General features: G+C 45.4%; 1 protein-coding gene across 1 annotated transcript; it reads right to left on the reverse strand.

The window, feature by feature from the left end:
* Positions 1–7,742: 7,742 nt before the first annotated feature.
* Positions 7,743–10,159, reverse strand: LOC133915239 (uncharacterized). The gene has a single exon (XM_062358318.1). The coding sequence runs from the start codon at positions 9,963–9,965 to the stop codon at positions 8,118–8,120; it is 1,848 nt and encodes a 615-aa protein (XP_062214302.1). The 5' UTR covers positions 9,966–10,159; the 3' UTR covers positions 7,743–8,117.
* Positions 10,160–10,665: the final 506 nt, after the last annotated feature.

Below are 10,665 nucleotides of genomic sequence, written 5' to 3' on the forward strand. Positions count from 1 at the left end.
TAGGTTCCCCAGCCGAGCCTCCATTCGCTAGAGAGTGTCGTGCAAAGCTGCTCACCCCATTTCCACGTATGTCCCTGCCAAACTAAGGCCCTTTCCGTCCTCACGTTCGAGCTCGGAGCACCGCCAAACTTCACTGTGAAGCGCTCATCCTGTCAAATCCGATGAACCCAGACCAGATCTGGTGAGCCTGAGCTGAGGAAAGAAGGGGGCGAGGTCAAGCGATGCTCCTCCAAGAAGTTTCAGCACGAATCCTGCTATTTCACCACCGAATCGACGCGCAATACCTTCGTCTCCAACTCCGGCGCCCCTTTCGGGCACGGGGAGGGCTCCGTCAAGGCACTTGTCAAGGTGGCAGAGTAGCGGCGAGCAGCAACTCTTTTTCATCGAGCAAGGGCAGGGTGGAGCTGAGCTTCAGCGAGCGGGGCTGAGCTCCAGGCGAACGAACAAAGGGTGGGCCCAGGGTGGACGTTTTTGGGAGTAAGGGAACGTTCTCCATATTTAGCCAGTGAGAGGGACGATTTTGAGGTTGTTAAATATTAAGAGTGGAATCGAGAAGCTGTTGGACCTAGAATTTAGAGTAAAATTCTTTAAATTTAACTATTAAAATTGAGAGTGGGATTATAAGACTTTGAAGATGCTTTTATACTAAGGGTACAAGTGTGTGTGCGTGCACATGGTATAGTAGTGACAAGCGACACTGACGATGCTTTAGGTCTGCAGAGCAGATGCAACCTTCAGCAATGTGCAACAAGGTTCAAGTTAGACAAGAGGGTTATTAAGGACTACACCAGTGTCGCCAACGATCTCATCAACCTTTTAATGAACTACCTACCAAGTGATTCGTCAGGTCTTGCGTGCCTAAGCGCTCGAGTGCACGAGTAAGAAGAAAGCAAGCAAAATATATTTTCGTTGGATAAGAGCAATCGCGAACAAGATCAATCTTGCATGTCGAGAAGTAGATGTGCGCGAGAAGTGGATGCTCCAACGACTGCGCATACAACAAGGCCGACGAGCACCCGGACTATCAAATAAGTTGATAGAATGGATTATCTCTTATATTCCATCTCTATAGATGTTGATTGATAGAATAAATTGCAAGTAGCTATCATCGTGTGATCATTGTTAAAAAATGGTAGTTTAAGTGAGTCCTTAACCACATATTCCGACGAAGAGAGGATCTATATTGTTTATTCACATATTTATTGATTTATGTTACTATAAAATTAGTAAAGAGGTATACTCAATATTATTCTTGAAATTACTGTTGTAACATTGTCGAGGAATTGTACACGACGACCAATATTTATAATCTAAATATAGGGATATACGTATGGTCGTAGAAGGATATCGTAAAGAGAGGCATGATATTTATACAGGTTTGATCCTCCGAGTTGATAATAGTCATATGTTCTATCCTGCCTTAATTAATTTCATGATTAGAGTTTATAACAGGGGGTGTGTATGGATCTACTCCTAAAAAACTAGGCAGATTTTTTGTGTTCCTACTGCTAAAGCCCTAGTCAGATAAGGGTTATTTCTGTCGTGAATCTTTGATGAGTATTGATGGTACTACCTAACTAGGCTTGATCTATAGTTTTATGGCTTCATAGATCCGAAGGCGTGAGTCACTATGAGACTTGTGTTTGTGGAAAGACTTGTTCTGGATGTACCCTTTTCCTCCTTATAATAAGGGTAATTTAGGTGTACACTACCCGAACTCATCCGAGTGCAATCTTTCTAAACTGTTGACCTCCTGAATATCTAGGAGACTTTTCCCGAACAGAGGATGACTTCCCTATTCGATACAAGTATATTCCTGGTATTTTATCTCTATACTTTCTTCCGTTGTGATTATGCTATACACTGAATCTAATAAGATATGCAGATCATCATATACCAATATAGATATATAATATTTATGAAATATATAATAATTATATATCCTCGTGAAATGTTATAATGTGCTAGCCATGCAAATTTGAGCAGACCACAACGCTAGTTGAAGTGCAAAGGAGTCGTCCGAAAACTCTGATGGCTCGTTTGGAAGGTAGGATTTTCGTATGAATTTTGGATATAGATGAAAGTTTAATTATATGTTATTATAAATGAATGGCTTTAATCTAGTGTTCTAGATAAATTTTAGATTTTTATATACAAACATAAAATTACCAATAATTATATAGTATTTAATGATAAGTTTTGAATTAATGTTTCCCCTTATTTTTAGGTATTCATGTATATAATATAATGGTAATCGTTAATTATTTTTGGATTAATTATCATTTGTATGGTTCATTCATGCATGTATGCATGGTAGCTTTATTTTTTCGACGAAAAGTTTGGTTGCTCTTTTTTATTAGGTTGATTTGATATTAATTTACTTCGTACATTGTAGATGGATCAGGGCTGGATGTATAGTTCTCGTAGTAATCAAGGGTGACTTGATGGTGTGACGTATGGAGGATGGAGGATGGAGGATACATGCATGTCCGAACGACTGTATTCTCTACCGTACGACTATATTCTCCACCGTAAAGATCTATTAGACTTGCATTCATATTCAGTGTGCAAAGTATCTCGATATAAGCAGAAGAGTCAATCAGACGACGACGATGTGAAGAAAGAAATTCCTACTGAGGTGGTGCGGTATCTGTCTATAATTTCACGTCTTAAGCGTTTGTTTGCGAATCGAAAAGAGACCAAGTTGTTGTACTGGCACTCGAAGGGCCGCAAGCAAGATGGAAAGCTAAGGCACCATGACGATTCTCTCTAGTGGAGAAACATACACACGATCTTTGATGACTTTAGAGCATAACCGAGGAATATAAGGTTTGCTTTTAGCACGGATGGGATTAATCCTTTTAGGAATATGAGAAGTAGGCACATCACTTGGCTAGTTGGCTCCGATAACATCATTGAGTTTAGCATGGGCTTGGCGTTTCCATGTGACGGAGAATAGACGATTCACGGAGTCCCACTACAGCCTGATTACGCTAGTGTCAGTGGATATGGTATACATGAATTACACGTCCCTCCCACTTCCTATTCCCCTAGAGGACGACATCAGGACACTTAGGGAGGCCGTCCACTCCTTCATCCAGTAGCCAAAGAAGTTCATAACACTGGTTGCCCCTCTATCGCCTCCGCAGCCTCTGTCTCCAGTATGCGACGGCAGAGACTTCTCTTTTCGTCGTGCTCCGCTGAAGGTCAAATCTCCTTCTGCACCACATGAGCAACAACAATTGTCTAGCAAATTTGGTCAACAGTCAGCCAAAATGACACCTCCCAAAAATACAGAGCCAGTAAACAGAAGGACAAGAGCAAGAAGGTAAAAGAAGAACCTCTGTCAAACACATACGGGGCAAGCCAGTCGTTACTGAGCAAGAAAGCGTTTGAGCAATTGAGCTGGACAAGTATAATTCTGCACAACTTATACATGAAGAGGATCCATGACTTTCTCCTCATGGTTTCAGCGTCAAGTACCAGTGGCAACATTTTATGAAACCAGGTGGAACCTTTCTTATGACATTAGATGATTTATTCCTCCTCTACCATCGTGACATGTTGGATGTTGGTCTAATGAGATGCTGGACATTGTAAGTGTTATTAATCACAGTCTATACTTAATGAATTATCTAACTCACTGATACACTTATTCATCTACATTATTCTTATGTATAGACATATGATTAAAGAAGTCATGAGAGAGAATTCGAGAATTTGATTCCTTTACCCACAGGTCGTATGTGGGTCAACGATCACTTGATCTCCAGTGGAGGTCGAGAAATATGTCACGGATGCCATTATCGCTCTCTGTGGATCGAAGGACCTTGTTCTTCTATCGTACGACTACCGAGACCATTGGATGTTAGTTTGTATCTATACACATAATCAACACTGTATATATTTTGGCTAGATGTACTACGACCTAGAGAGGTATTCAGATGACAGACTTACTAAAAAGGGCGTTAGCGAAGTATGCTTTGATGGGCGAACTTGTACGGAGAGATAAACTCTCGACGACCCACCAATATAAGTTCTCAGTAATAATTCTTCCGTCGCACATCAATTTACTGTTATAATATGCATTCTATAGAACTAAATTTACCGTACATAAATTTCTATAGATGACAGACTTACTAAAAAGGGCGTTAGCGAAGTATGCTTCGATGGGAGAACTTGTACGGAGAGATAAACTCTCGACGACCCACCAACATAAGTTCTCAGTAATAATTCTTCCGTCGCACATCAATTTACTGTTATAATATGCATTCTATAGAACTAAATTTACCGTACATAAATTTCTATAGTGTCACAAGCAGCCGTATGGCACCAACCTCTGTGGGTACTATGTTGCCCAGTATATGATGCAGATCATTGGCTCTAGTCCACCAGTATATCCGTCGGTTAGTGTAATTATAGTATATTAAAATATATTTTTTATCGTTGTACTTAACTATTTTAATTTTCTTCTACATACATATAAATTTTCTACAAATATTCTTAAGAAGGTGGATCTCATGTATCTTCAAAAACAGCTCATAAATTTTATACATGCGAAGATCATAAAGGAGAGCGGCAAATTTTATGATCACAACAACTTTAGGAGCTAAGGTTTGTAATCCCAACCGAAGCTGGTCAGTTCAATATATTGAAAATATTTGCATCTTGCAGTCTATTGATATATTATAATTTTATGGCTAAAATGAAGCAAATGAACTCATTACTTCCTTTTAATTTAATGTGCTAAAGCTAATTGTTGGTTTATATATTGTTAGGTACAAGATTGACTCAAGAATGAAGAATGAATAATGTTTTGCAAATGTTGTGAGGCTTTGTAATATTGATATTTTACTTATGTTTATGTGTATGACTTTGTATGATATTTGTGACTTTGTGACTTTGAATTAAGATATTCGATCTACTATATGTATGGAGTTTGAATGCAAATAACAAATCTGTTGTTGTTTGAATACAAATGATCTGTTGTGTGTATGATATTTTGCTGTTGTATGTATGATCTGTTGTTGATATGTCAGTTTATATTTAGTAATATATGAATTTAGTGCTGCATATATGAATATACATATGACTCATGTTCCTAGTTCACAGATGATTCACAATTGGAGCTGTTTGTACTGTCCTATAGTATAGACGATATGTTATCAGAGCCGTTTGGATATGTTATTAAAGCCGTCTGTACAAATTTTTTGTACATATGGTTTAAAACCTGTCAGTATAAATCTGATTTGTACAAACTCTTTTTTACAGGCGATTCGAAAAAATATCTCGCACGGGGTTTTCGAACCGTCTGTACAAATAATTTCTCTAACAGTAAGAATCTTTAGGAATTTTTCCTATAAGTATCTTTTGAAACAAAAGAATAGGTTTATTAAATTCCTATGGAATGGCTCGTTCTAAAAGAATTTTGAAGGATTTCTAATATGAGATCCAACCTCATAGGAATTTTTTTATTTGTGTATCTCTTATCTATTTCCTATTCTTTATTCCATTTAAATAGTCATTCCTATAGTTTCATGTGTTTTCCATTCTACCGGATTCCAGATTTCTTGGGCACGTCAATCCTGTTTTTTTTTGGTATCGCTGTTTTGAGAATCCGCAAAGAGATCTGAAAGTCCGGACAGCAGGCAGCAGTATTCCACCGAGGACACTACACTACACTACAGGGGAGCCCCGCATCCTACTCTACTCGCAACAGCGGCGGCCAAGTGATGAAGCCTATTCTGTCCCGTCGTTCAGACATCAGTGTCGCCACTGTTGCTGGAATAGACCTCGGAGAAAAGACAGGTTTGTTGCTGACATTTTATTCAGTTTCCGTATCTCTTGATCCATCCATCCATCGGCAGCTACGGGCGTTTTTTTTGAGAAATCAGTTTCTGCCAAAAACATGTCTATAAACCATGAGACAACTGCACGGTTTATTATAAAAAAGACCAGCAAAAACCTCTACAATGGCTGAAAATGGTTGGAACGGCCAACTAAGGTGACACGTTATACATCAACGACTTACAAATGGCGGAGTCTGACATGAGTTATCATTGATAAACTTGTCGAAGTGACACAACAACTTCGACTTTCCACGGTAGACCACGGCCTCTCAACTCCGTAACACCACACCTAGACACACAGCAACCCATAAGACACTCGCGAGGGGGAGCCTGCCTCATGTAATTGTTGACAAGCTTCATTGCACCCCATGGTGAAGCAGCTATGACTTTACATGACAAACACCTTCCACACATGCCAGCCAATCACTGCGAAGCAAGAGGCAGCTCCAAGGGGTAGAGGTATCACACCTCCATGGCGACAGCATCAAGAAGATAGCGACGCTAGAGATGCCACCGTCGCTCGTCTAGAATTGGACAGAGTTTTCACCTAGAAAGTCCCCTAAGAGGGTGTGGAAAGCACCACGACTACGTCCTCATGAGGGAGAGTGACACCCAAGAGCATTGTCATAGCCAGCATCGATGAACTACCGGGTGAAGCTTTTGCTCGGAGCCTCCCCACCCCAGCATCGTGAAGAACTGTGGCATGCCGCCGCCGACCCGCCGCCCACATAAGGCTGCACGGAAACCTGATGCCCAGCACAGATCACCACGACAAGGCATTGTGGCAACGCCGGCACCACGGCGAAGGCCAAACCGAGGCCGCGCCTCAGCTAGCCACCGAGCAGCCATCAATGGAGCCACCGCGCTGACAACGCCACCGACATCGAAATCATGTCACCACGAGCGAGGTCGACACCTGATCCCACCGGATCCGAGCGGATCCCACCAGATCCGCTCCTCCCGAGCTCCCCCGTCGCACCAGAGGTCATCCCCGATGCCATCTCCACCAGCCACCATGTCGAAATGCTGTCGCCACCCATCCTCTTCATGCGCGCTCCTGAACGCCATCGCCAACAGCCACTGCATTGGGCCCCATCGCCACCCGCGTGGAGGCCACCGGCTAAAAACACCCATCTCGGCCCAGATCCACCCCACTAACCTCACACCAATGCCTGACGGCCCTGCCGCAACTGCCTCCCGACCGACCCCATGCCGATGCACAATGGCCCAAAAGGGAAAGCCTCGTCGCCGCCGTTGCTTGAGCTTGGGCATCCAGCGGCGCGCTCGAGCGATAAAGAGGTGGGAGGAACGATAAGGAAGTAACGACGATGTTAGAGTGAGGTTACCGATAAGGAAGTAACGACGATGTTAGAGTGAAGTAACGACGATGTTAGAGCGATAAAGAGGTGGGTCTCTCGAACTGCTTTTTAGTTACCGACGTATTAACTCTCTCCTTTCAAAGTAGTGTCTCAATGATCTCAATCATCACCAAATTTCTCGTGTCCTCGCCGTACCTCCATTAGCTAGTGCACTGTGGGAGTTCATGTGTTCGAATTCAAAACGAGGCCGAACTGGGTGAAATAGTTATGAAATTTTACATGGATTTTGACCCTTTCTTCTTGGATTAGTACATGAGATTAGTTCTTTTAACATCAGTCTTTATGATATAAAATATGAGTTAGTCCTCGTGTCACCACTTCCCTACTCTCCTTTAATCTAATAAAAAAATTCTAAAATTTAAATAATTTTATCCATTTTTACTATTCACCCTTGTCCTCTGACATTCTCATCTTATTACCGGCTATAAATATAGAATTTATTTTACTAATAAAAATAAATAAATAAATTAGAAGGAAAATTAGTAGATAATTTTCTCATCTTTTTCGGATCTCATATAAAATCAAAATATGACATCGCTCTTAACGTATTCATTCGGTGACACTCCTATAACACATCCATATCTTCGTACATTAAGTTGAAATCTGAAATCAAACTATTGTATCGCTCTCAACCTTCATTCGTTGACGCTCCTATATTATCGTATCTAATATTTATATTTTTATTGTATCCGGTAATCACCCGCAACTCAATTGCTATCGCAGTGTTCTGTTGCTTCCTTTCAGCTCTCTTTGAGCTTGAGAACAGTTTGGACTGGACTGGAAGATGACACGTATTCCAAGTCAAAACCGAGCGTTAGCTCAGCTCACTGTGTGTGGCAGCTTCTACCCGAATCAACGCAAGCGCCCGCCAGCCATGGACACTAGTGCACTACCCCTTCCTCCCGTTGACCTCCGTTGACTCAGCCTCCTTCAGCCGCTGCCCCTCTTCGGAGGTGGAGTCGCCGGCCGGGAGCTCCTCCTCGGCGGCGGTGTTGCCCCTGAACTTGGCGTAGATGTCGCTCTTGTAGAAGTTCCTCGTCCTCCACACGAGCACCAGCGACACCAGCGCGCCGGCCACCGTGGCGGCCGTGATGATCAGGAACGACTTCTGGAAGCACTGCACGCCGATGCAGGTCTTGTCCCCGCCGGCGAGGGAGCCGCCGTGCTGCTTCGTGGCCTCCACGTCGTAGAGGTACCCTGCGACGCGGACGTTGAGCACGTAGGCGCCGATGGGGCTGGCGACGGAGCCGAAATTGTAGAGCGTGGAGTAGTACTTGAGCCCGAACACCTCGGAGATGATGGCGAAGAGCAGCGGCCACTGCGCGCCGAAGCAGAAGCCGATGACGACGGAGGCGGCGTACAGCGATTGCGGCACGCCGAAAGCAATGAGGAGGTGGCCGACGCACGAGAGGAGGAGCACCAACGTTAGCATCAGCGGTCGCGGGAACTTGTACCGCGCCAGGAAGATCTCCGAGGCGAAGCCGGAGGTGACGCGGCCGGCGTAGTTCCAGATGCTGATGAGGGAGACGAAGGTGTTGATGCTCTTCGCCGGGTAACCCAGCGACTGCCCGATCTGTCCCATGTTGTCGATAGCCGTCAGCGTGCCTCCGACGCCGCAGATGGTCGCCAGGAACAGCACCAGCATGTCCACGCTCACCAGCGCCTGCAGGATGGTGTAGTCCTCCCCCTGCGCCGGCGGGTTGAACATGTGCTTCAGGCACGAGCCGAGGCATGACGATAACGGTGGTGGCTGTTGCTTTGAAGCCTCGGCCTCTGTTTCAGTGGTGCTCTGGCCCGGCTCAGCTGCTGTCTTCTGAAGGGCCGCGGCTGGCTTCACGACGGTCACCGTGGGGGGCTCGCGCAGAGACTCCTCGAGCTCCTTGTGGATCCTGTACTCTTGCTTCACGACGACGCCGAGCGGCAGGAAGAGGATGAGGAGGAGCGCGGCAGCGGAGATGGCGTAGGCGGCGTGCGAGAAGTTGACCTGCCTCTGCACGACGATCATGACGAGGAGGTAGGTCGCGAGCGCCATGGAGATGTAGAGGAAGCAGAAGAACGCGTCGCTGCAGGTCGCCGCCGAACTCGTCCCTCGTCGGCTGGGGCGCGGGTACGGCATGATGCGTATCGTGTGGACGAAGAGGATGGAGATAGCGGCGGGGAGCCACGCGATGAGCAGCACGAGCGACTTGGCGTCGTCGCCGTAGATGGCGAGGTAGAGCTGCGTGAAGATAGCGCCGCTGAGTCCGACGAACCCCTTGAGCAGCCCCAGCACGATGCCCCGGCTCTCCGGGAAGTTCTTGACGCAGGTGACGAGCGCGCCGGTGTTGGCGAAGGACTGCGAGTTGGCCCCGACGCAGATGTAGATGCACATGAGCCAGACCGGCGGGCGCGCAGTGCGGCCGTCGATGGCGAGGTAGATCATGAGGTACCCCGCAAGGTTCATGGCGGCGCCCATGGCGAGCACCACCCACGGCGGCGTGACCTCGTTGATGAGCCCAGAGATGACGCCGACGTTGGCGCCGAGGTCCTTGAAGAAGGAGAGCGTGTTGAGCGTGCGCTGGTCGTAGCCCAGCGACGACTTGAGCACCTTGGAGTAGATGCTGAAGATGTACGTCGCCCCCGACGCCGACAGGATCAGCAGGCACGCGAACACCATGAACCAACGGCCCAGCACCACCTGCCGCGCGAAACGCGCCGTCAGCACGGGCCCCCCGCGGCCGCCGGACGCGAACACCATCGCGCCGAGTGGGACAGACGCACGCCTAGTACACGCGCTTCTTCTTGCGGGCTCCGCCTCCGCGCGGTCGCCGGCGCTAGTTTGGTGGCGAGTGGGTGTGTGACACTGCGACCGTGCGTCCGTGTGAGATATATAGAATGGAAATGGTGAGGGTAAGCTGCCGGGCAACGGGTGGATGAGCCTGGTAGGAGGAGAAGGCTCGTGCGACCTGTGGAGGAGACTGAAGAGGGAGTCTCACTTGCAGTCTTGCACTGCACACGGAGATGCATGGTTGGTCAAAACTTTGACACCACTAATATTGGCAGAAATTTACCACAAATTCTTAGAACGTTCGGCCAATTTAGACAACCTTTTTGTTCCTAGTTGGAACCTAGGCGTGTTAAGCGTTACAGTAAGATTCTGTTAAGCAAATTTAGTTGTGGCGTCATTTTATTTTTCTATAGAAAACCTTTCTGCTTCTACACACAACCCATAAGTTATACTCCATCCTTTCAATGATTCAAGACGCCTTTTATTTCAAAAAAAATCAAACTTTATGAGTTTTTTTACCGATAATTAGTTAAATTATATGCATAATAGTATACAAAATTTATTTTACTAGATTTGTATTTCTAAGTACTTTTAATCTGATATTGAATTTATAACGATTGGTAATATATTATAAAAAAATTAATAGTTAAAGTTTACATTCCTTGATTTT

Source organism: Phragmites australis, chromosome 4 (assembly GCF_958298935.1).
Source record: "Phragmites australis chromosome 4, lpPhrAust1.1, whole genome shotgun sequence".
Lineage (NCBI taxonomy): Eukaryota > Viridiplantae > Streptophyta > Magnoliopsida > Poales > Poaceae > Phragmites > Phragmites australis.